At 40.1% G+C, this 27,622-nt stretch overlaps 1 protein-coding gene across 1 annotated transcript; it reads right to left on the bottom strand.

The window, feature by feature from the left end:
* Positions 1-16,724: 16,724 nt before the first annotated feature.
* On the bottom strand, positions 16,725-27,368 carry P2RY1 (purinergic receptor P2Y1). The gene is made up of 2 exons (XM_042460777.1): positions 27,060-27,368; positions 16,725-22,892 (listed from the first exon to the last, which is right to left on the bottom strand). The coding sequence occupies exon 2, from the start codon at positions 22,838-22,840 to the stop codon at positions 21,755-21,757; it is 1,086 nt and encodes a 361-aa protein (XP_042316711.1). The 5' UTR covers positions 22,841-22,892; positions 27,060-27,368; the 3' UTR covers positions 16,725-21,754.
* Between the last annotated feature and the right edge of the window lie 254 nt (positions 27,369-27,622).

Genomic DNA, 27,622 nt, shown 5'->3' with positions numbered 1-27,622 from the left:
TTGAACACTGAGACTAAGTTCTGTTCATGGGGCTTACAAGTTCTTTGAAGTTAATTAGATAACTGAAGGCTGAAGATGTATACTTGGTTAAAACACTCATTATCTGTATTTTAAAATGAAGGAGCACCACCTCGCTACACAGCAGTGGATGCAGTTTTTGGTTGCAAGTAGAAGGATTGGTTTAACCTTTTGCACATTTGCTAAGCAATGCAATTCAATTGAATCAGATAAGGTAGACAAGTGGGACCTGCCAAAAGAAAGAACAAGAGAGAGAAAGGTAGACAGAGAGACAGAGAGACAGAGAGAGAGAGAGAGAGAGAGAGCAATCATTTGGCTTGAAAAAAAAGTGTTGTCCTTCAAGATGGAGTTGCTCTGTTTAGAATTTAGAGTTTGGGTAAGCAATCTATGCCCTCTTCTCAAATACACAATTCCATTCACAGCACACATTTTCTGTTCCCTGCACCTCCAAACTAACCCTCAGCATTTTGTGTCCACTGAGCATGTTCAGTTCTTGTTGGAATGCATTGAGTAGAGTTTTGTGGGGGATTTTGATACTTCTGGAAATCCCAGAGTTCCCTAAGAATGCCAGTCTCTTCTTGCTTCCTTGTGGCCCCATTTCTGCATAATTTCTGATGCTGGCTGCTTCTGAATTCTCTCTTAGAAGAAATTTTGATGAAAGAACATGAAGTTTTAAGTAAAGAAATTTCAGCACTGTATTTGCAATAATAGTTGGTTTCTCCTTTTAAAAAATGCCATTGAACAAGGACAATAGGCAAATAAAACTTATAAAAAGGTTTTAAATGTTTGTAAATCTTCTGAACTAGGTACATTTGTTAAGTGAACTGGGTTTTGTTTGCACAATTTGCAGGAAAGCAGACATTTAAAGAAGAAAATTATATTTCCCCTCGTGTTGCTGCTATCATTTTAGTTCATCCAGTTTCTTCTTCTCATTGTCTTTCTCTCCTACGATGGTTGTTCATGACTTGCCAAATAACATAAGATAAGAGTTCAACACAGGTAAAGAGTGGCAGGGTTATTTCATCTACTAGAAGAGCACATTCCTTTAAATGCAAGCTAAAAATATAACATGTCACAAGAACAGTATGTAAAAGCAAAAGGCTTTTGCAAGGCTTGCCACTTCCTCAAGCCTGCAGTCTTGGGTTGCAAGGTTCTTTTAACCACAAACAAGTTATCTTTTTACCTCTTCCTGGTAATGAGCAGTGTTCCCAGCAAGAAAGGTGCAGTTGCTGTTTGGTTAAACATGCTTTATCAATGGTAATGTCTATTACAGTACACAGTACGGAAATATGCAAGTACTATATTCTGCTCAAAAACAAACATCCCTCCACCCCCGCACATACAATCAGAAAGCATAGACTGAACTTGCAATTTAATCTTAGCCATCTTTTGGGTGTGTACAGGAAAGTCAAGTGGATTGCAGAGAAAAATTGAAAAGATAGCCTAGCATGACTATACAGTATTAATACACTGCAAAGTAAAAGCACTATGATTCTATTGTACTGCCATGGCTGCATCCTATGGAAGCCTAGTTTAGTGAAGTATTACAGCTCTTTGGCTGCAAATTCTAAATACTCCCCTTTCTGCTTACTCCCCCCCCCCTTTATTTACATGCCACCTTTTGTTTTTGTTTTTTTCCAGTTTGTGATTCAAGGTGGCTTATTTATTAAAATGTTTATACCCATCCTATATCAAGAGGTCTCAGGGCAGCTTACAAATAGCTTTAAAACTGATTAAATGGGGGGAAAACAGTAAGATAGTTTAAATAAGCTAAAACATGTTTAAAAATAAAATCAGTTAAAAACAAATTTAAATGTTTTAGAAACTATATATAACACTCTTTGGGTTGCACTGATGGCCGGAGGCTCTGGTGAAGAGCCAGGTTTTAACTTGGCACCTAAATGGCATGAGTGTTTGTGCCAGTTGGGCCTCCAGGGGGAGATAAGTCCACAATCAGTCTTCCTAGGCCTACTGAAACAAACAAATAAAAACGTACCTGCCTGAGGAAAGATAGCAAGGAGGGTGCCAGTCTAACCTCTCTGGAAAGAGTAGCGACTGAGTAAGACTGATATTTGATATTTGAACTTTTTAATTTGTTGTCTGCTTTTTTATCTAATTCTATCTTGTATTATTATCTATTGTTTTATATGTATTTTGTAGAATGTAAACCATTGGCAGGTTTCATTTTTATCGATTTCATTGTTTGTATGTACAGCGCTATGTAAATCTACAGCGCTATATAAGTAATAATAATAATAATAATAATAATAATAATAATAATAATAATAATAAGCTCTCTCCCATGTTCCCATCTGGTGTATAGGCAAGGGTGATAGGACAGACAAAGGGCCTCCCCAGAAGTTCTCACAACATAGGCAGGTCCATATAACCTAAGCCATATTGAGCTTTATAGGTCTAAACTGAAAATTCTGGGATTCCATGGGATGGAAGTTTGGCAATTAAAGTGGAATCATGCTGCTGTAATTGTGGAGCATGAAAGGGCCTTTGAGACATGTGAGTTGGTGGCTACCTCATTTCCAAGTGCAATTTAAAGCACTGATTTTCTCCAGACTGGGCTTGGAAAGGTGCCCACTAAGCTCTCCCAGAGGAGTCACTGCCAGTCAGAATAGACAAAATTAACTTGGTGAGCCACTAGTTTGACTCAGTAGCAGGCAGCTTCTCATTTTCCTATGATATCTAAAGTATCTTCCCTATTCACCCCTGCCAAGTCCAGCACCATCTTATGGCATGTTGAAGTGCAAGCAGGACTCTCACCAGTGATGCCCTCCCCTTTAACCCATTTTACATTTTATTTCCTCACATTTCTCAGAGCCAACAGAAGTATTTCGCTGGACTCAACAGCTTTTCAAAGGTTTTTTTTTTAAAAATTGACTCAGAATTCTGTTCTGGACAGACTGGTTAGGGGATTCTGAATGGTGTAGTCCAAAAGTAACTTTCCCAGCTTCTGGGTTAGTCTAGATGAGTCTAATTTTCAGGGCTGTCATTTTGAATGTCCATAATGTAAAGTAAGGAATCGTGGGCAAGGAGTGAAGTGTTGCTCAAGTAATGAACTTGCAGAAGATTGCCTTTATTTCCAGCTACAGAGGAAATGTATGTGTGTGTGTTCTTATGACTACTAGAATGACTTATGGATGTAGCATTGTTAGGACTCAAATGTGTCAGGGATGATGGGAGTTGTAGCTCTTCACCTCTGGCTCTAACTCACCACCTTGTTATGCACCGGCGCTGACCAGTTTTGGCCAGTGGTTAAAGCTTTGCTCTAAAGCAGCAGAGTTTCAGAGAATAGGCTGAAGACCCTGACAAACTCTCCAAGCCTTCTCACTCATGCTCCACAGAAGTCTTCACACTTCTCCAGGTTCCTGGTGGCTCTTGTATCTTCACCCAAGACACCAGACAACTCAGTAGTCTTATATAAAAGATCTACTTTATTCTACTATATACAATACTCCACAACTACCCACACTACTCCACACTACTCCACAAAATACATTGGGAATCATAGCAATTATTATAGCCACAGTAAAACACCACCCACTCTTGTCAGTTTCCACCCAGTGGGCGTGTACATCCATTTTGATTGGTTCTCATAGTTCAACCCATAATTAATGATTTCATCATTTCACCTTGTCCACTTAATAATTCTCAGGTGTTTTCAATTATACACTCTGCATTTCTGTCCTTGGCATTTAGGACTGCTAAATTACATTAGCTTTTACACCTGTGTGGCTTCTTAATTGCTTTTGCTTAGTCATAGTGACTCTCACATACATGTTTTATTTCCATCACTGTATATCCCATGTTGCATTTTCCTTAACACTTATGACTACTAGAATGACTTATGGATGTAGCATTGTTAGGACTCAAATGTGTTTCATATTGCCAGTCTTCCTGCATGGAACAGTTTCATTTCAGCCACCAAATTAACCACACATTTTTATAGTGCCAAATGTCCATCAATGTCATTTGAATGCCCCAAGGACTAATTTCAAATAAATATACATGAGAACTATGTTGTGTGTAAGATCAGGTTCAAGCCTTGGGTAATAAAACCTAAGGAAAGGTATTTGCTTTATTGCATAGCAGTGTGCCGTACCAGAGCAATGAATGATCTGTGGTATGCTGGATTTGGCTGCCTATGTTCTTCACACACTGCATCTAGTTGTTCTTTTTGTGGGTTTTGTAACAGCAGACCTGGGACAGGTGTTTCCCTCTCAACTCTGGGCATGTTAAATTAATTGGGATTGACTGTGTTGCTTGGCCTTGGTGTCAGATTGGACTTTCCCTCCCTTCCCACCCTGGTGTTTTGGTTAGAACTGCTGTAGACTTGTTAGCAGCTGGTTACCAGAGCAATAGCAATAACAATAGCAGCTTCATTTATATACCACTTCATACTGCTCTAAGCAGTCTCTACGTAGATTACAACTGTAAACTAATTTCCCCCCAACAAGCTGGTTACTCTTTTTAGTGACCTCCGAAGGATGCAAGCCTGAGTCAAGCCTGAGCCCTGGCTGGTATTGAATTCGCAACCTTACGGTTTGTGAGTGAGTGGCAGCAGTACCAGCATTTAACCACTGTGCCACCAGAGCTCCAGAGGTTAATGGCAATTAATGTCCAGAAGTGGATAGTAATGTTACCCAAGGATCATGCTTGTGGAATTTTTACATCTGTCACAACAACCTGTCACTGTTCTTTCCACATTTTATTTCAGTCACAAAAACTTTAACACACATGGCATTGTCAGAATTGGACCAGTTCCATTCCTAGGGATTAGGAAGATATGCTTAACTATGGCCCGTTACAGACCGCCCAAAAGGGGCGGTCTTGGGCCGCTGCCAGTTGCAGCGCGGGGAAGCCGCTACAGCCAAACCGTGCGACTCCCCCGCGCTGTAAAAAAGGAGCACGAAAATCGCGCTCCTTCCGGCAACCCGGAAGAGACGTCGCAAGTGCCAAAGCGTACACTTGCGACGTCTCTTCCGGGTTTGGACGTCCGGATGCACAGCATCCGTTACGTCAAGATGGCCACGCCCATCTGTATAGGGCGCCGCCATCTCGACGTACGGAATACGCGCGAGGGGCAAGGTGCATCCCTCGCACATATTCACGGCACGACGACGGCGCCGCTTAGGCCCGTCTATAACGTGCCTATGGGACCATGGGGTTGACATCCAGTTCAGAGGCTGACTTGCCAACTTTACTCCCTGACACCCCATATGAGTTCTCCCACAGAAGGGCTAACAAGGGCTAACAAGCATCCGCTGGCATTTCAGCTATTCAATGATTGTGTTCTTGCATATGCTGTGCTAAACATAGTAAAAGGTAATCAATAAGTTTGCAGTCATTTTTACTTTCTCATTGATTGTATGTGTTTCTTCTCCCCCCCCCCCCCATGCTCTCCCCTGTACCTATAACTGTTAAGGGCTCAAACCTAAATGCAACAAGCAATAAGACAGGCATGATTTCTAAATATCTCAGAATTTAGGAAAATTTATTATCACTCATGACATTTTCAAGTAGGCTTTAGATTTAGGATTTTTTTTATCACCATACACTTTTCAAGTGAAGGAAGCTCTTGCTTGTTGATTTTTAAAAACCTGCTTACCTGCGTTGTTTAGATAATGTCTACAGGTTATTGTTGTATTAATTTAATTTAAATTAACAGGAAATCTGACATTGCTAGGTAAACATCAGTTTAACACAAATGCTAAGAAACCTCATAGTTATAAAGATCCGGATACACAATATATTGAAAGAAAGATACCTCATTCACCTTTTTTGCTCTGGAAAAAAAAATAAGAAATACTCAGTTTAGCATGAAATGAAAATATCAAATATAAATTCATTGTTTTGTATATTAATATTGTCATAAATAAAGTTTAATACAAAAGTTGTCTGGTAAGCCAGCCATGGATAACCCATCCTGTATATTTTAAGAAGTACTACTGATTATAGACTAAAACACAGAAAATGTTTTTTAGCTTCCAGTTAAGAAAAGTAACTGTTTCAGACTACAGCAAACACAGAGGAAAAATATTCCACACTGACTTCCAGCCAGAATTTGTGACAGTATGATGGCTAACAGTGCAATCCTATATACACCTACTCAGACAAAGGCCTGACTGTATTAATGGGACTCACTCTCAAACAAGTGGGCATAACTCTGTAACCAAAACACCTCTGAATACTAATTGCTAAAGAAGATGACTAAGAGGGTAGCTAATACATGGGCATCTCTTTGGCCTCTTAGAGAAACAGAATGCTGTACTAGACAGGCCTTCACAAAGCTCCAGTATGGTGACCTCTTCTCCTTGGTATATTCCTACCAAGCTGTGACCTACAAGCAAAATGCTCACAGATCAAGCCTTCCCAAAATCAGAATACCCATTCACTGGTTCTGCACTAGCAGGTGCTGATGTGTAAAGGATCCTTTTGCCAAAACTGATGCTTAGTAATCAAGGGGGTCCAGATTTTAGGTACACACTGTCAAGGGTGTTGCCAGTAGTATGGCTTTGCTCTGCTTCATCCCACACAAGTATACACAAATAATAGCTTACTAGCACTTCTAATCTGTCACCTTTCAATGGGATTCTGGTTTAGGAGATTAATCTTATCCATTTTGAGTCAGAAATAAGTACCATTGGGCCCAGTGGGATTTTCTCCCGAATAAATGCTCTGAACGTAAGTGTGGTGTAGTGGTTTGAGTTAAGGGGTAGGACTCTGGGAAACCAGAATTCAAATCCCTACTCAGCCATGGAAACCCAAAGAGTCACCATGGCAAGTCACACACTCTCAGTTTCAGAAGAAGGCTAGGGCAAACACATCCTGAACAATTTCTGCCAAGAAAACCCTGTTAGGTTCACCTTGTTGCCATAATTCAGAAATGACTTGAAGGTGCACAACAACAAACTGATATCTATATGTATGCAAAGGGAACTTGCAGCACGTTTGAAACTAACAGTGAGAAAGAAGTTGTGGCATGAGCTTTTGTAGACTTGGTCTACTTCCTCAGATGTAGTTCATGCTACAACTTTTTTCACACAATTAGTCTCAAAGGTGCTGCAAGATCCCTTTCCATACTGATACTCCAGATTAACATGGGTATGTCTCTGATATCTATATATAGTAAGATATATTCCTCTTGCATTTCCTATATGTTACCATACACATACACATTTATTATAATTTATTACTTACTTGCAGCTACTCTGTACACCTACACTTCACAGAATTAGCCTAGTCATAGTGACAGATATGCTTGGAGTAAGATGGCCACTGGATGGGTTGTAATCAACTCTGCAACTGTAACTGATGTATCATTTCTGTGCAATAACATTACATGGCCAGGTCCCCCTCCTTTTTTCTCTGTAACAAATGTGAATCACTGAATATAGAAAAAGACTGTGATCAGATGGTGGGTGGGTGGCTATGCTTGTTCTCAAAGTGTCAAGAGCCAATTTGCAAGAGGATCTTGTGAACCATTATGCGGATATTGCAACTCAACTATCAATAACATAAGTACCATTGAAATTGCTGATCCACTGCTCATCTTTGAAGAAATCTGGGGTTGGCAAAAGAGAGGTTTTTCACCAGCAACTGATGTTCACTTTCACTGAAGACCTGTTTGACAGTTATGCAATCTTATTAGAGCATGTGCACAAAGTGATGAAATCTGGATTATGTCAAATTAGGGCTGGGTTGGGTTACTTTTTACACATATATAATTCTTTAGGGTTGTAGCTGAAACAAGAGGTGTACAAGAAAAAAAAACAGTTTCAAGTTCAGTATTAATTTGCATTACATTGGCCCCATACAGACAGGCCAAAATAAAGCTGCTTTGGGTCACTTTGGAGGTATGCTGTTTAAATGTTGCATGTGTCCTAAGAGTCTGGAAGCTGTGCCAAAGGCATGATCCCATTCTAAGGTCTGGAGCACAGCTTTGGCGCAGCTTCCGGACTCTTAGGACGCATGCATCATTTAAACAGTGTACCTCCAAAGTGACCCAAAGCAGCTTTATTTTGGCCTGTCTGTATGGGGCCATTAATAATTTTATTTTGCTTTCTCATCAATTCCAGCAGACAAATAACTTCTGCATATGTAGCGTGTAGGTTTCAGGCATTCTATCCCAGCTTCCCCAAGCATCAGATGTAGCAAGTTTCAGATGTGAATGTGGTGCACAAAGATAACCTAGTTACTATTTAAATTAAATACAGATTTCCATTCTGTCAATTACACTTCTCTTTCCCCTCCCATGGACCTTTTTTGTAAATTGTATATGGGCTTAATCTCATTATTAGTCCTATCTAGACTAATCCTATAAAATCAGTTACAGAACAGTAAATGAACACTTAGTAAATCCCATTGATTCAATAGATTTACTCCACTTTGGATCACAGTGTTCAGTAATATTTCTGTGAGCTATATATTTCTTCAATGCAAGCCAAGATCTCCAATGCAAAACAGTTTACACACACACACACACACACACTTCTTGCCAAGTAAGTATGGATAGGATGGTGATCATAGCTTTGGCTGAGTAGAAATAATTTCTTCTCACTTAAGTCAGTGTACTCAGTTGGTATGCATTCCCCCTACCGCCTCCAAACCCTATCCTATTCTGTTCCAGATGGTGTCCCAACTATAAGAGACATCTTTGAAGTAGGTAGGGAGGATTAGTGAATATTAAATGCTCAGACTTATTCAAAAGGAAACAATGCCTGCCAAGGCGAAGTCAGCAATGGAAATAACTTGAAATATAGAATATTTACTTCTATAGATAGCACATTCCCTCCTGTGTACCAAAGAAATAGGTCAGATCAGTAGCGACTAAGTTAAATGACATAATTGATAGCCTTGCCTTGTGACTGATTTGCTTGTCTCAAACTAAGGGACTTCAAATCAGTACTGTTCAATGGCTTTCTAGTTTTCTTCTATTTTTGCATCCATATTTTCTAACATATATTTCTGTCTTAAGACAAATCAGTGGATATTAAATCTACAGAGATAAATAATACATCAACCAACAAATCTGGGTTCCATCACTTTATTAGATCTTGTTTACTCTTTACATAGCTCAGTACAATGCTAGTAACTCTGTGGAAGCAGTGCAGTTATACTGTCACTAAAAAGTTACAAGATGTTATTGGCATGCCTTATACAAAAACTGCATGCAACCAACACAGCATTTTATACAAAAATGGATAATCTTTTTTACTCATGAAAGTTATGCACAATTAGTTGTTTTATTCCCTAAATGACTACTAATTTCATTCCACAACAGAACCTGAGAAGCTTAAATATCAAGTAACACTGTCTCTTTAGGCAAATCAACTCAAATGGCACTGTTATCCACAAATAAATCTTGAGTTACTCAACAATATTACAGAATGGTAGAAAAATAAAACATTTACACATATGCACTTGAAACACACTATAAAGTCCAAATTTGCAAAACATTTAGCACATAGATCACACTTCTTCTTCCTTCATATTAGTTTGAAATGGTGAATTACGATGCTCATAAAAAAGAATTCAAACCAGACATTATTTCTTAACAGATACAATCTGAGAAACAAAATTAAAAAATTAAAAATATCCAGGTGGTATTCCTGGAATAAACAACCTGTGTGTTCTGAAACCAATGAGAAGGAAACCACTTAATATGTAAAACCTCATTATATAACTACAGTGAGTTAAAATTCAATACAGTGAGGGTAAAAATCAAGGCAACACTTCTAGCTGAGCTGCTCAGCTGCAGTTTAGGGCTTGTTAGTGGCTTCTACACACCTTTGTTTGGACAGTTAAATTGTGTTCTTCTTTTATGCATGGGAAACTCCCCCAAATGATTTTGCACAAGAGGCAGCATGCTAGAGGATTGAGCAACCATGTATCCCAGCTTTACTGCTACCCAACTGAACTTCCCTGGGCAATTTAACTTTACTTTAGCTTCTGATCTGGGCATGTTCAGATGCCATAGTGAGCCAGAATTCTTTAGAATTCTAGCTTATTAAGAACAAGGCAGCATGCTGGTGCATGCTGTCCAATTGCTCCCACTTGAAGTGGACGTAGCTGACAAACCACAGAACACCCATTTTTGGCTTGTTTATTGTGATGGTGAAGTCTGACAATCTGCCTTGTCTTTCTCCAGATGCAAAGTTTTGAAATGTTAAGTCTTCTTGAGTCATAAACTGTCTGCAAGCTTATGACTCTGTCTGACTGGAGCAGTGACAACCTAGACTGCAGTGATTCCCAAACTCTCGCCTTCCAGGTGTTTTGGACTTCAGCTCCCAGAATCCAAAACTACTGGTCAAAATGGCTAAGGCTCCTGGGAACTAAAGTCCAAAACACCTGGAGGACCAGAGTTTGAGCATCACTGATCTAATGTGCTGAATTCTGATGTCCCAATAAACAAACTGTGAATGAAAAATAATTGGGCACTATCTGAACATATCTAAACAGAAGGGGCACAAACATGTAATTTGTTCTGTGAAAGTCAGGTATTCATATTGCTGCGACCATCTTCCATATCCTTGAGGGTAGGACAAACAGACAAACAAGCAAGATTTCAGATACTTTGCTCCTCAATTTGAAATAAAAGGAGCAATTCTGAAAGGCAGAATTTAGCTCAAAACTCTCTCAAAGTGCTAACGGGATGCAGAACCAATGCTAACAGCCCAAATCTGCATTTAGTTGCTTTTGGGGGCATTGTGCAGCATCTACTGTTTTTCAAGGTGAGATGCTTTACAATGAGCATCTCTTTTTACCATCATAACAATGCTGAAATGTGGAAGAACATCAAAGAACTGAACAGGAAATAGAACTTAGGTCTTCTTTCTGCATTCTGCACAAGGCACCATAACCAGGAAAAAAGCAACACCGAAGGCCCTTTCCCTTTCCCCATTAACCATCTTAGAAAAGGTACATACACAATGGGAAGGCTTCCTCCTTCATCCCTCTCACCATCTCTACAACAGTTTGGAATACCATAATCCTCCAGCTAGTATGACCACAGAGCATGGTGCCTAGGAATTTTGGGGAGCTGTAGTTGTAAAAAAGCAATTGTTCCCAGATCTTCTCCAGAGCAAGTGTGTATTTCAGCATATCACATACACCAACATTAATTCTAATTTACTACTATTTCCAATTCTTTTAATGTATGGTGAAGAAACATTTAACTCTTCACAACTGTACCATACTTTAGATTGTTCTAAATCTCTAATAAATCAGAAGGTCTTTTACCAGAAGGAATGAAATTGAATTTTTTTCCTTAATGAAAATGAAATGGTGCAGGTTTATCTTATGATGTGCATCATGCCAAGGAATCTTGTCTGCCAGTTTTTTCTTTAAAAAAACTGCTTAAAAAAGTCAGTGCCCAGGCAAAACTGAAAACTGCAGATACCTAGTATTCTATGCCTCATCCCTCCATTACCAGTGATGCAAACTGAAGGCATTTCCCATACTTTTGTTTTGGCAGAGCCATCCAAGGTCATCATACAGTTTTTGTTACTATTCATTTTCCTATCACATAGTTCAAAATTCAGTGACATTACTAAATTTTAATGAAATCTAAAATATAATCTCTTAAAATTTTAAATTTCATAAAGCCACCCAACCCCTCTGTGAATTAAAACTTGAGATTTTAATTCTGAAAGTTAAGTGTTGTTACTGAAATGATTTATCTCTCACTTAGGAGATCACACACAGAAAAAATGGTGGAAGAGATGTGGTATCTAAAAGATAAAAACGGGTCATCACATTTAACCATGCCCAGGCTGTAGGCAGCCCGTATCCACCTGAGGAGCCTATCTACAACCCAGACTTCTCCTGCCGCTTTTTCAAGAACAGGAAAATCACATTCTTGAAAAAGCAGTGAGAGATGTCCAGGTTGTAGACAGGCTCCCTGGGTGGATGCAGATTGCCTACAACCCAGGCATGGTTAAATGTCTTTTACATCCCACATCTCTCCCACTGTTTTTTCTCTGTGTGACAATCTCCTGTATGTAGGAACTGAAAGAGTCATGTGAAATTTTTATCTGAAACAAAACAGTAAATTTTGCCTGGTTTGATGGAACAACATTGTGGGTTGAGTCCAGATTTAGATGGGTGCAATAAGATTGGCGAATTAACACTTCCCCACTAAGTTTTCCTTGTAGTAGTCCTTCCAGCCACCTCAAAATGTCACTTAGAAGATTAGGGGAAATTACTCAATGGGGTTAGCTGTGTTGCAGGGCAAAGATGAAGAACCATGAAAAATCAGGTTGAGACATCTTCCATGAACAAAACTTTTCTGTCCAGAGAATGAAAATCCTGAACCCAACCCTGAGAATTTGTCATTTACTGTGACGATATTCAATGTTTCCTGGATTTTGTAACTGCTTTTGAATTTATAGACTATATTCCAGTAGTTAGATCTGTGCTATTAGCTACCCTTGAAGTAAATCCATATTATATTTATTCATATTCTATTCTATTCATATCCTATTAATATCCAGAATAAATTTGAATGTTCATTTAATCTACCAGTTGGAAACCACACAGATCCACAAAATTTGCAACTACTGAAGTGTACACTTTCACTCTGCCTTTGGACTCAAGTTATATTTTGCATGCAAAAAAGAGAGCATCATATTAAGCTACTAAACTATCTCAAGTAAACACCACTCTGTCATACCTAGCTTTCTTATAAATGTACAGTACATCCGTGTCATACATGGCTTTCAGGATATGTTGAAAGCCACACAGGGAGGAAGGGGTGGTGCATCCCATAGGGAGTAATGGGTTGCGTGCCCATGGCGCACGCGTGCTACCACATGCACAAGCCCCATTCATTTAAATGGGGCTCGAGCATACACAGAATTTGCTTTACGTGGGGGAGTCCAGAACAGATCCCCCACGTAAAGCAAGGGTGCACTGTATACATTTCCGTTATTCACTCCCCCAATACTGTGAATGCCCAACAAATTCTTAAGATGCCTGGCCCTTGTTCATATTTGTCACTATTGTTCACTTTGTACTATAAGAATGTTGATCTCTTGAGCCCAAGGGTATTTTGATAGTGATGGAAACAGAATGATTTCCCAAAAGGACACTTCAGTTAAAGAGCATTTCTACACCACAATTCTCCCTATTGAATCTTGCATACTATAGTTAGGGGTTTCAATGCAGCTTTGGAAAAAGCAGCTTCAAGCTGCTTTTTCCTGCCTGTCTGTTTCACTCCTATGTTCCTATAATTTTGTTTTAAAGGTTGTTGGCTTGGGTTGTTTCTTAGAGAGCTTTATGCAGAAACATAAGTGGGTATCTACCAAGGCTCATATCCCATGTTCTAATCCCTAGAACTGGTCTGGGAAACAAGTGGCCCTCCAGATGGTGTGAGACTGCAGGGCCTGTCTACTATTGGCTTGAGCTGATAGAAGTTGCAGTCCAACACTCTCTGGATCAATGTATGCTTCCCATTCTTACCTCAAAGTCTCCTGACTTTGCGGCTTCTCTGCCTTGCTGCTGTGGCCTGTTCATCTGCTCTTTTTGACAAATGAGCAGTGACAGCAGCAAGCAAAAGGAACAGCTGCCATTACTTACCTTTCCCTCTGGGCAGCAGTGTGCCTTGAACCCTGAGGGAGAAGGTAAGAGCAGTGAGGGGATCCCAGTGAAGCCATTCTACCCAACTGCTCTTCATCAGTTGGATCTGGCATTTCAGCTACGTAACATTTACCAGTCCCAAAACATATTCTGATAACACTAACAATCATTTCCCTGTATGAACACATGAATACTCACAACTTTCTTCCCTATATCTGTGCAACTGTAGCATAATTTATCAAAAACATTTGTTACTTTTGCTCAGTGACATCTACACTGGTCACTACTTAGCTAGGCATCTTCTCAAAGTGTTGGCACAGTACACAAAGTGCTGTTTGTTTACTAGTACAACATGATCCGAGTACCAAGATGGCATAGTGGTTTGAGTGTTGTACTACAACTCTGAAGTACAACTTGGGCCGTGAAATCCACTGGGTGACCTTGGACAAGTCATTTGCTATCAGCTTTAGGGAAAGCAATGGCAAACCTCCTCTGAACAAATCTTGCTAAGAAAATTCCATGTTAGGATCATCTTAGGGTCGCTATAATTTGGAAAGTAATTGAAGGCAAACCACCACCACCACCACCACCACCACCACCACGATCTAGCTAAGGTTTGATGGGTTTCTATGCTACCCTCCCATCATTTGTGTTTCCCTACCATCTTCTGTGATCACTTTACTGATTATCAGCATCAAAGATTGTATCTTAATAAAGTGCATGCTGAAGTGTCGTTCTGGTGGTATCTGCACTAGTGGCATTACTAGGAGGGTGCAGACTACACCAGGTGACATCATAAGGAGGGGTGACACCACTGCTGCTCAAACACCTGTATTTTGGCAGACACGTTGTGGCATTTGCCTATATCACTTAAAATGCTTTAGATTGTGGGAGTAAGGTGAAGGTCAGTGGGAGAAGAAAGGAGGCCCCCAGAATTTTTTAAATTTCAAAGTTCAACATTTTAATTTTTTTTAAAAAAAATGTTCTTTTAAAATTTTCTTTACAAACATTACATTTTAACCAAATCTTCACTATGTATATGTAAATGCATTTAGGTTATGTGTATGATACTGTAATTTGAATGTATAATTTTAATTTTGCTAGTTGTTTATGTCACAACTATTAGCATTACATTTAGTGGTGTATGGGAATTATGATTTACAAGTAACAATAGTGCAAAAAAGCATTACTAAGGATTCTGTATACTGTGAAATGGGAAGAGATCAATGGGAGGATAACATCATGAGTTACTGCACTGGATGACACCAACCCTAGGGACACCACTGATCTGCACTACAGAAATAATGCAGTTTGGCACCACTTTTACTGCTATGGCTCAATGCTATGGATTTCTGGAATTTGTAGTTTGGTGACCTATTTAACTGCTTAATCAGAAAGCTCAGGTGCCAAAACAAACTACAAGTCTCAGGATTCCATAGCAATGAGGCATGGCTGTTAAATAGGCTGACTATTTCCAGACCATCCCATCATTTTAATGTACAGTGGACCCTTGTTATATGTTGGGGTTTGGTTCCAAGATACCCTGTGTATAACAAAATCTGTGTATGCTCAAGTCCCATTAAATATAATGACATAGCAAAATGGTGTCCCTTAAAAAAAAATGGAAAATAAAGGTTTGATATTTAAAATTTATACTTTTTTTTGGAACATTTTCAAACTGTGGATGCTTGAATCTGTGTATAAGAAGGGCTGATTGTAAAAGTCTATTTTGTCCCATTTTCAAGAAAAATGTCCTGTTATGTTGCAAAAATGGTTTCAAGTTCTGTTTGAAATTGTGGTTATCAAAAAAAAGTGTCATGGAGCATGAGAAGTTTTATGATAAGATGTTGAAAGACTGAAATTTGCTGTGTAAGATTTCTTCATCAGAGAAATATTCATGTACCATCATGGTGAAATACAGTCTCCCTCTACATCTACCTAAATTTTTGTATGACTTCTGTCACTGAAGAATAATTGTTAGCTCAGCATGATCATGTAATAAAACTTTTTTTATCGTCTTACTTTTCAATGAATATGGAATATTACATAACCCCGTACCACTTTTGCCATCACACTGTCCTGTTTTTGTCTCAAGGAAATAATTTGCCACTAATGGCAAAACATTATTCAAAGGATGTTTCTGAAGTTTTATTTCCTAATATTCATAGGGAAAAAATGGGACAAACATCCATCAGAGAAGGCCTAGGGAATCCTGCCATTAGACTTGTTAGATGGACCATTAAATTTTATTAAAAATAAAATCATTCAAATACTGTGTGACTAGAACTATCTGTAATTATAAGTTAGGCATAACATGAGCTACTTATACTGAGAGGGCTTTTCTCCATCATTTTGTGATGACCTCACCCTGCTCAAACCACTGCCTGACCCAGAAACATAATCTTAATTAAAGTTAAAGCTGCCAATTAAAACAGTAATGTGAAACAAATAGGTGACATAGAAGAGGGGAAACAAATACCTTACATATATATATTCCTCACTGTCCAGTAGTCTAAAATAATTATTTTTGATGTGGAAGTGAAAGATTCATTTAACATCCCCATCAAGTTGCCCATTTCACTTTCTGATCAGAAGGAAATCATTCTTTTAACCCAACCTACACTGAAAGAGTAGTGTAGGATTTGAAAAACATTTTCTGTATTGGAAACAACTGTTGATATTAGTAATATATAGTATTTCTGGCGTATAAGATTACTTTTTAACCCAGGAAAATCTTCTCAAAAGTCAGGGGTCTTATACGCCGGGTGTTATATTACAGGGCAGGTGCTGAAACTTCTGAGCTGGACTGGAGAATCTGCGGTCGCCGCATATGGTGGGGGGCAGCTCAAAAATGGCTGCGGCCACATCCTCACCATATGTGACGATCATATGAAAGCAGCTACTGCTCTGATAGTCTTGGAGACAGGAAAGGCTGAGCAGGCAAGGAGAGCTGACCAATCCAAGCAGGCTTTATATACAACGTTTCCTTCTAAGTACCTGCATGTCATTTGAATTAAAATTACCATAGTGAAATCAAATCTGATGGGGTTTTTTTTAAATTTTTATTTGGTGTGCGTTGGAAGAGGTGTAGTCTTATACAGTGAGTATATCTGAAACTCTATATTTTAACTGTAAAAGTTGGGGGTCATCTTATACACCCAGTCGTCTTATACGCTGGAAAATACGGTAGTTTTCAAACATCTGTTTGCCCAGGCACCTAAAAAGGCTACATCAATACTTTGGATTTTGAAGTAGCTTTTCATTTAAAGGACAAAGTATGAAGTCTTCATTGTGACAGACAGACCTACAGGTGTACACATACACACATTACCTCTGCAGCATCACTTAGTGGGATCAGAAGCTTTGACAAGTTGTTAAAGTATAGTGCACTCACTGGTGCCCAGCAGAGATTGTGCTTTTGTTGTTGTTGACCTATATTATATGAGACGCTATTCCTGAAATTCACTAGGATTTTAGAAAACAAATTCTAATTTGGCACAGGGGAAAAGTGCTATTTAAAAAGAAGGATAAAAAGGCCCTCAAATGCCCTAAAAGGGTGATTTCTTTAACTTACAGGGAAATATATATTACTTTTTTATAGTGTATGTTCTATATGATAAATGATCTGCAAAACTGAGCTCTGTCATCATGACAACAATGTAGACTCAAGTATTGTAAGCACTACTGTTTTTACGGATGGTGTTCAGTAGGGAGACCATCATCAACTGTAATATTAGCCTGAGGATCACTGAGGATTATCCTGCAGAGAGTGTTCAAAGGCTCAGTTCCAATGACTTTGAGAACAGGAGTGCCCAGATTCAGTCCCCCTAACTGCAGATAAGTGCTATGGAGGGAGGGAGCACTTGGACATCACATGTAAGCACCCAGGAAACATCCATACAACAACTGTGGCTCATGACCAACCTAATCTAAAGGAACATCCACACTGCCTTGGATCCCATCTTGGGAGAAAGGTGAGTATAAATTCAATAAATAAATAAATAAATAAAATCCACAAATGGAAAATTGTTTCCATTTGAGAATCGCCCTTGTTAGATGAGGTCTCAAATATATTAAGAAATGATCTACAATTGGGAACAGGAATACTTGACAAACACCCAGAATTTGCTGCAGCTAGATGTGTGTGTGTTTGTGGTGGGAAATTATTACCAAGTTGCAATCTACTTACAAATGCTATATCTCAATAACCACTAAATGTATGGAGCAAGAATCAAAATGAAAAGATATGGAAGTATGTTTAAGTTGGTTAAATGTGAATATCTAGGAGGGAAAAGACATCCCAGATGAAAAGGTTTTTTAAAAAATCAATTCTACCATTCTGCCCTTAATTCAATTCCTGTGCTCAGCAAGGCATGTCTCAGTTAAATTTGGTTTCAGAGAAGTGTCTAGTGGCAGTAGCACAGGCAAGACTATTTCACACTTCTCTGGCATTCTCACAGAGTCTTAATATAAATGGAAAATCACAAGGGGTTCATTAACAAGAGGAATGCCACTTCTTGATCTAGCATCTACATTTTATCGGCTTTCTCCATTCCCTGACATTGCACGTAAAAGAATACTTTGAGCAGTGGCCTTGTGTAGCTGTAATTTGCAGGGTTTTTTTTTTAAATATGTCTGGACAACTGCATTTAATGTATAATCCTATGCATAGTTATTCAAAAATAAGACTAACTGCGTAAAATGAGCCTTACTCCCAAGTAACCTGGCATAAGCTGCATTCTTAATTACACATACCATTAACCCTTCAGCTTATCTTTGCTCAATCTTGTGTCTTCCATAGTCATAGTGACTAGAGAAAATGGAAGTTACAGCCCTCCAATCCATTTTTTTTTTAAAAATTGAGCTACTCAGTTTTGCACAGCAATCAAGTGGCTGAAAACCACCTTAGCACAATATTGTCCAATTCACAGTTATGTATCAGATCTGTCATTGCCTCCTCCCATTAATAAGCTAAATAAATAGAATCTTCAAGTTTAATACATTTTTCATTTATGAGTTTTAAGCTGCTTTCCACTCATGTTTAGCCTGTGGAAATTAATAAGCAAGATGTAAATAGTTTATTTTTATCCCTCCAGTAAAGCATGAACTTTTGTGAGGATTTCCTAAAGCCATTTAAAGGATTAACGTATCCTCTTCATTTTGTATACAAAGAATTTATAATGATTCAAAATACTGCTTTCTAGAATATTTTTTCAGATATACCTTAGCATATTAAGTGAAATAAATAAGGTTTTCTTTTTAGTCCAAATGAGGTTTTCTTTTCTGAATAATTTCTACAAGTGTGTGTTTATGCATTCAGTGACTGCTAGCTTACATGATTCTGGCCCAATTCAGATTAAGCTCTCCCTATCTTTCCTTATCCAAAATGATGCATCTCAGACCCATCTGGATGATTTCTCCCACTCTGGCAATCTGTGAGAAATGATTTTTGAATAGGATATCTTTGTATACAGTTCAATATACACACAACCAAACTGCATGACTGATTCTTCATTACACAACCAACACAAATTCTGGGAAGTCTAGTGTACAGTTTAAGCCTATGTAATTTAGATTTTTACACATAGCAATCTGACTTATTTTATTTACTTTACTTGAATGTACCCATCGCCTTTCCTCATCAAGTGGCCAGGGCAACTAACAATTTGCAACAACATGGTAAGATCTAGACGCCACCTCAGAATAAGAAATAAAAACAAGAACAGATTACAATCAAGAGTGAGTTTTAAAAGCAGCAACCAAATTGAAATGTTAAAACCAGCAGCACAGAGTGCTTAAAGGCTAACTGCTTTCACCTGCCAACCAGAAGGCTAAGAGAGCGTCCTCCCTGAGGAGAATGTTCCAGGCATTAGACACTGCAAAAAGCCCTTTTGTATGTATGTGGTCCCTATAAATCTGTCTGAGATGTTAGTAGAACACAAAGAAGGCCATTTCCTGAAGATTTTCAGAACAGATACAGACCGATAATGAAGAATTCAATATGTATAATTCAAACATTCTGTTCACAGGAGGAGATCTGGGGACCCCTACTTGGGCATTCAATCCCCCCTCCCCATTCCTGTTGCATGCAGGGAAGACTGAGGCTGTGCTCACTGTCTCTGTCCACTTTTTTAAATCCTTGACAGTCAAGCTGTCACCTTCCAGACATTTCAAGGAGAAACATCTGAAGTGGAAATATTATTCTACACAGGTCACACAGGTCTCCATACAATTTAGAACCTTGTTTCTTAGTTGCCTGTACATGTAGAACAGAGGCCTGCTCTAGACCCTTCACCTCCAACGAGTATGTCCTCTTTACTAACCATTCCATCAATCACTGAATGCCCAACATGAAAAGAAGGAAAGGGAGAGTTTCATTTTACCAGGCCTTTCTTAATCTGATGTGGATCCTTTATATATTTAGATAAAGCATGATTTTTCTAACAATGAAAATTAACTGAAGTTTCTTTTTGTTCTTCTGAGAAAGGGAGGAGGAGAGCCACCAAAAAAAGTAACCATTTGCTTGGAAAACAGCCATTGTCATGCAAAATGGTGCAAGTAACACAAAGAAATCCAAATAAAGGCTAAAAATAAATCAAATGCAGATCTTTTGGTGGAAAAAAATACAAATTATTGCCAATCAGAGAGGTATTTTACCTATTCGAAAATTATGATAGCTCAAAAACTTGACAACTAGTCTTAAGCAGGACATAAAACAGTTGATTAGCAGTTGAAATTTCTGTCACATATCAGCTACAACATGTACTATGTTTAGGGATGTTTTAAAAATCAAGGTCAGAATCCCTTGAAAATAGCACAATGCTACTTTTTTTAAAAAAAAGAATCACAATTAGCTAAGACATCATTATTACTATTTGGGCAGTAACCAGCTTGGAAATACATAAATGAACAATTTATTTGAAGGACCAACAAGGGACTATTGAAAGAGCATTCGAGCATATGGGCATCATGGGGAAACTTCATCAGATGCTTCCACAAGCCAGCCCTAGGCTCTGCCAAACAGGCTGGTGTATATAGGCATGGTGCAGGCTGGTGCTGGCTATATTTCAAGCAGTGCTGCTTTCTCATGGTTCCTGAGACTGGCGGGACACAAAATCCTGTATGTGTCAATGGATGCTCATTACTATACTACTGTCACAGGCTGAGAGTAACTGGTCCCATCCTTTTCCTTTGAACACCACATGCTTAAATGCTTGTATACATAAACCCATATTTAAGAGGAAAAATAACATCCACTCCTGTAGGTCAGCTTTCTGAAGACATAAAATAATTGCCAACAAACCATTACTATCTCTTGGCCATTATCTCAATGGACTTTCAACAGTGTTTGAGAAAAAGAGAAGAAATAAAAATCAATTTGAGGAAAAGACAAGTACTGTTAAAGGAGCTTGTAAGTACAGTACATTGGGGAATGGAGAGAGGTACCCAAAGTCAATGCCAAACAAACATTTCAAGTCATCTAATATGCTTCAAGTTATTTAATCATTAAAGAAAATTCAACTTTAATAAAATATGTACCAAACTTATAGCAGGCTTACTTTTTCTTGATCTGCTGGGTAGAATACTGCCAGTATCTTGATACCTCTTTAAATGAAAGCCTTAGATGCTTTCTGTTGTTGATAATGAAGATGAGGGTGAAGGTATTTTTCCAAATAAAAGCTGAAAACGCAGGGAGGGGGTCTGCAATATCCCTGAGTGGGGCTGTACCCCACAGACCCTCCCATTCCTAGGGCTTCAACAAGGTAGAAACAAGAGTGAGATTTGGAAACAGGAGATTGGCAAGGCCCTTAGAGAAAGGTTTACCTACCACAGATACGCCTCAAGATGTAAATCAAGCTGTTTATATGGATCACTACTCTATCAGATGAGTTAATGCTTCAGAAACTATCCATACTACTTCTGCTTAAATTGTACATTGACTTTCTTCCTTGGCTCACAGAGCATTTTTAAAATTTTACTTTAAAAAAAAAAAAAAAAAGAACACACATGCACAAACATAAGTTGTCCACCTGTTACATTTTCTTGAAAATGCATGAAATGAAGGTGCTCTATGGGTTAAAAACAATACATAGGGATAAGGGAAAGTAGGGCAAAGCATTTGCTTGCAAAAAATATTAATAACAATTCACAAACTTGTGTCTCCATTCTGTTTACACTCAGATAAGATACTGAGAGTCATATCCTCACTTTTGGATTGCACATTGAGCTCACTTCGTCTTGAGGCTTTTCTGGTTGCTCTTGAGAGCCTTCTTCGAAATGTATCCCCTGCCAAAAAATATAGAATAGGATCCACGCAGCTGTTGAGACTCGCTAGCCCCCGAGTTACTTGGTAAGTGGCATAAACCCTGTTGTTAAAGGCACACATTTCTGGAGTCTGAAAATCCAGCCTGGCTCGTAGATTCAAGTTTTTCATCACATGAAAAGGAAGATAAGAGACAGCAAATACTGCCAGCACTATTATCACCAGGTAAATTGATTTTCTCCTAAGTGGAGAATTGTCTAGATCTTTGTAAATCAGTGCTTTTACTATTAATCCATAGCAACCAAGAATCAGTATGAATGGGATGCAGAATAAGAACACAGTGGTGCACATGCTGTAAATGAAGTAGCTTCTCAGATAATTATCTACCGTTGTATCATAGCAAGCCATGGTTTTGATTTTCCTTACCTCAGTCCCAGAGTAGAAGAAGATAGGAGAAATCCCAACAACCACAACACCCCAGACCAGGGCACTGATATAAACTGCATTCTTTTTTTTCAGCCTCCCCAAGGATTTCAAGGGATAAACAACACCTGTATATCTGTGCACACTGATACAAGTGAGGAACAAAATGCTTCCATACAGATTGACGTGAAAGATGAACCTCTGCAGCTTACACATGAAGTCTCCAAAGATCCAGTTAGTTTGATTGAAGTAATAGAAGATCAGTACAGGAAGAGTCAGGACGTACAAGAAGTCAGCTAGTGCCAGATTGAACATGTAAACCGAGATGCCACTCCAAGGCCTCATGTGGAAGATAAACATCCATATTGCCACACTATTGCCCAAGAATCCAGTGATGAAGACTACAATGTAGACAGCAGGCAGGTAATAGAACTGAAAGCCAGTTTTGGTCAGTGTACATTTGCTGGTGACATTGCTGGTGACATTGCTAGCCAGCGAGTGAGTTTCAGTCATGTTCAGGACAGCCGACAGAAGGACTTCAGTCATGGTTACTCCAATGAAGTCACATATGTGGATCTAGAAGTATCAGCAGGTGCCTCTGGGAAAACAAAGGAAGTTTCTAAACTACAACAATAAAAACCACAAAAAGAGAGAAAAAGTCCTAACCTTCATTCATACTTATCATTTAATGCATGCCCACACAAACAGTTTTTCCCAGTGGTGGTTATATAGGTAATGGATTGAGTTTACCTTTTCAGTACACTGAACTTTCCTGTAGATTATCCCAAATATTACTTCATTTTTCACATTTGGCCATTGTGAGAACAGGACCTTACGTACTGTTAATTTACAGCACCATCTTTGCACCACCATGAAGATTAAGGCAACTCAGACCTCTTCCTGGCATGCAGCAGGCCATCCTGTCAGGTGGTGTTGTCACACTGTCTGCATACAGTGTGCGCCCCTTGGATTTGTCAGCAATGCCAGTTGGCTCAATGAGGCAGGATTAAAGCACAGCTGCCCTGCTCTTGGATCCACTTTTTGGCTTTCTATTGGGCAGCCTCAATCAATGCCTGTCCAGGTCTCTCCTTCTGACCTCCCTCATCAATTTGTGTGGTGGGGTGGGGGTCTGTATTTCATAAATTGTTGAATTGTAATATTGTGGGACATTAGATCATCAGACTATACCTGCTTCTAAGGGAAAGCAAACACTGGCTAACCTGCTTCCCCAATTATTGTGGTAGGAGATCCTCATAAGGGGTCTTGGGCATGGGGCCTGCCTGAGTCTGGACTTCCATGTCTGCCTGAGTTCCAGGTGGCAGAAGGGACTCACACAATCATACCCTGATCAGCCCCATATCATGCCACCACCCACCACCCCAGTTTGTCACCAGCATCCAGCCTGTTGTGGTGTGTCAGCCAAGAAATGAGATAATCTTGCCCCCTATGTAACAACCAAGACTGTATGCTGTAACCAATAAAAACTGCAGTTATTGTAACTCCTATACATGCTTATAACTGGTAAATGTCTTCCACTGCTATTCTTTCTGATCCCATAACTGTGGGATGAGGTGAGGACCATTTTAAGCATCTTTAATCAACTTTGTATGTTATTCCTTATCAATCTTTTACAAACACACACACTCGTATGCACATACTGTTGATACAGCCAGTCCTCGTATACACTGATTCGTTATGCATGCATTCAGGCATCCACGTCTTGAAAATATTTTAAATATATATAAATTCCAAAAAGCAAACCTGATTTTTGCCATGTTATAAAAGGGACACCATTTTACTATCCACTGTATTTAATGGGGCATGAACATCCACAGATTTTGTTATCCATGCAGGGTCCTGGAGACAAACTGCAGTGGGTACCAAGGTTCCATTGTACAACATGATTTCACACAGGGTATTAGTCATTTCTATTAATCTTTCAAATCAGTCAAATATGACTCTTCTTTCTCCATCTCCAGCTGAAATCTTATACACCAGGTAGGCAGATGGAAAATTATAAAGTTAATCTGCAGAGTCTGCCACTAAGCAATGTAAAACATCTTGAGAGAACCAGGTAGATTCACTTCTTCAATCAGCTCTTCTTGCACTGTGGGTACTTCATCTCCCAGCCTGGTTTACCATCATAAGGAAGTGAGAGCAAAGGCCAAATGGGGTTTGAAAGAGAAGTGATGGAATACAGAAGGGGCTGTGGAGACAGAAGATGTTCTCAGTCTGTTAAACCCAAAAGGAGAAGGCAACCTTTACCTTACTGAAGATAGTGTAAAAATGTCAAGTGATATACTGTATATGGATTAGGACTGCATCTGTAATACTGTCTGCTATCTTTATCCTGCCAAAATGTTTTCATGTCTAAGAATGTAATGTTTCATAAAAATGAATTTGTGGCATCATGAATTGAAGGCAACATGAGTGAACCTGAGCACTTTTAAAGATATCATTAACTTTACTGAGGTGGCCATCCTAGGAAGTACATCATATATTGTGCTAAAATTAGTAGGCTTGGTTTTCAGTGCCTATTTTTTAAAAGGTATAAAAGACTGAAAGAAGGTAAGGGAAGGGTGTAATGACAATGTTATCATGCCTTAAAACATTTAGGAGGATTCCAATAAAAAATACTTTTGAAATAAAAGTTTCAAATTATTTACATATAAACCACAACCCATGATAACTGCAACTTTATTTTTTTAAAAAAACTGAAGAGGAGTTCTACTGGATCAGACCAGTGATGATTCAGATCAGTGGGCAGGATATGAAAGTATTGCTTCTCTCACACCCCAGGAACCAGTATTTAGAAACATTACACCCTCTGAACCTAGAGACCAAAGATAATCATCACGACTAACAGAAATTAATAGATTTAAAATCATGATTTTGCCCAGCCCAAAATAATCTCAGACAGAAGCCACCAATATATACTGTGGCAGTAAGTACCTCAAATTAGTAATGTGCAGAATTATCCAAATCTTGATATTTCCTATAGACTACTGGAGGGCAGAGTGTTGTTCTGAACTAATATGCAACACATAAAACTAACATGGCACAATTGTTGTTGATGTTGTGTGCCTTCAAATTATTTCTGACTGATGGCAACCCTAAGGCAAAGCTTTCATGGGATTTTTCTTGGCAAGATGTGTTCAGAGGAGGCTTGTCACTGCTGTCCCCTGAGGCTGAGAGAGTGTGACTTGCCCAAGGTCACTCAGTGGGTTTCATGGCTGAGTGGGGAACTGAACCCTGGTCTCCTGAATGGTAGCTCAACACACAAACCAACACAGAACCCACCCACACTTTAAATCACAAAAGCAGATCCTAATTAGGGGATGGGGACATTTTTATTTCATTTTTTAGAACCTGACTTGGGAACACCTCCATCCCCAAGATTTCCCCCTGAAAAGGTACTTTTTAACGATCTTATGAGAAACCCATATAGCAATCTGAAAAGTAGTTAGGAAGCTCCAGAAGGTCAAGAGGCAAGAGTCAGTAAAAGATAAGAGGAGGAAAGAAGGATGAGAAAGTGAAATGAGCAGCAGAGTGTAAGGAGGGCTGTTGAGCAAGAGGAGCCAAACAACACATTTCACAGTTCTGCTTTCCTGCACACTTCTTCCCATAGGGATAGGATGGGCAGACTTTACCCGCCTAGGAAATGAAACTAGCCCTTGTGGATTGCTGCCATATATATGTATGTATGTGTCTGTTGCTGATCCCCTTTTAATTGTAACCGTTGCAGAAAAGGAGTAGACAGTGTCAATCAACTTGACTTGACTAGCCTCCTTTCCCATAATACCGCCACCAGTTAGCCCCAAGGCCAAGAGGGCGCTGGGAAAACAAACTCAAGACCAAGGTTGGCCCTCCTCCCGCCCACCATGCATGCCCAGAAAGCGCAGCCAACACGGAAGTCCTCTTCTTCACTGGAGCCAGAGCTCAGCCCCCTGGTATGGCTGTATCAGTCGCTCCCAAAGAGCACACACGGCTCCTGGGCATGCACAGAGTGCACCTCCTTCCCTGCTAGACAACCCCACAATCCCAATAGGTCCGTTGGTTGCAGTCAGGTTTGGCTACTATACACTCACACACAGCCGTGTACTCCATCCCCATGAAGCCACTGAGTGACCTTGGCTCAAGTCACACTCTCTCAGCCTCAGAGGATGGCCCTTTGAACCAAGCTTGCTAAGAAACCCTCAGGATCCCTGCCTAAAAGAAGCATCCATTTGTAGTTATGTTAGCGTTTGTGGCTATTCTTTGGTCATGTCCTCCTCCCCCCCCCTTTAAGCTGCCTTGCTCTCCTTTGTGGGGATCACATCTGGTCACACTCCCTCAGCCCCAACCAGGGCCAACCCCCTCGGAAGCAAGCTTGCCAAGGAAAGCCCAGCGTGGGCAGGCTCGCCGCCTTCGGGTCGCCAGAAGCCAGGGACGGCTTGAAGGCACCCACCAACAACCACAACCGCCACCGAAGGTCTTCCAACAGGCTCCAGATTCGTTGTGGTTGTGGTGTGCCTACAAAAGTCATTTCGGACTTGGGCGACCCTAAGGCGGGAAACCTAAATGCTCCAAAGTGGAGGACATCCAAAATGGGGGTCCGGGAAAAGGAGGATGCCTTTTGACGGTGACTTGGCGGGGAAAAGGCGCCTGAGCGCGCAAAGACATCTATCCCAAACGGGAGAGGAAAAAAGAAGAAGGCGGAGGAGGAGGAGGACTCTTGGTTCCTACCGTCCCTTTCCTAAACTTTGGAGGAGAGCCCCTCGCTTACCTTCAGGGAAGGGGCCTCAGCTCGCCTGGGGAGAGCGGGCAAAGAGGAGCCCTTCCTCCGCCTCCTCCTCCAGCGCCGCGGCCACCTTCTCCTCCTCCTTCTCCATAATGCCGCTTCGAAGCCCCGGCGCCAAGAAGTAGCCAAAGGAAGGCGAAGCCGGGGGCCCAGAGCAGGTGCCCATTAAAGCCCAGAGTCCAGGGCTGCTCCGCTGTGGCGCCACATTCCCTCAGAGAGAGAGAGAGAGAGCCACTCTGGACGCGCGCTCCTCCTCCTCCTCCAGACAGATGGGGAAGTGCGACGAGCGCAACAGGGAGGCGGGCTTGGCTGGGAAGGAGAAGAAGGAGAAGGAGAAGCCTCCTCCTCTTCTTCCCCTCCCCGCCCCAGAAAGCCCCCTTCAAAGCCGGCCACCCAGAGACACCCCCCGCCCCCCCAGCGCAAAGCTGGCACGCAAAGCCCGACGCGCGCCTGGCTTCGTCCCTTCTAGTGCTCCTGCGTTGCTTTTCCTTGGGGTTGTCTCTGAGGGCAAAGTTGGCAAGGTCCCCTTGAGGGTTATTTATTTGTGG

The sequence above is a fragment of the Sceloporus undulatus genome, chromosome 3, assembly GCF_019175285.1.
Source record: "Sceloporus undulatus isolate JIND9_A2432 ecotype Alabama chromosome 3, SceUnd_v1.1, whole genome shotgun sequence".
NCBI classification, from domain to species: domain Eukaryota; kingdom Metazoa; phylum Chordata; class Lepidosauria; order Squamata; family Phrynosomatidae; genus Sceloporus; species Sceloporus undulatus.
This window is presented reverse-complemented; position numbering and strand designations above follow the sequence as displayed.

Bases quoted from the DNA above. Each gene is read 5' to 3' on its own strand.
- P2RY1 (XM_042460777.1), bottom strand. From the start codon at position 22,840: ATGACTGAAGTCCTTCTGTCGGCTGTCCTGAACATGACTGAAACTCAC.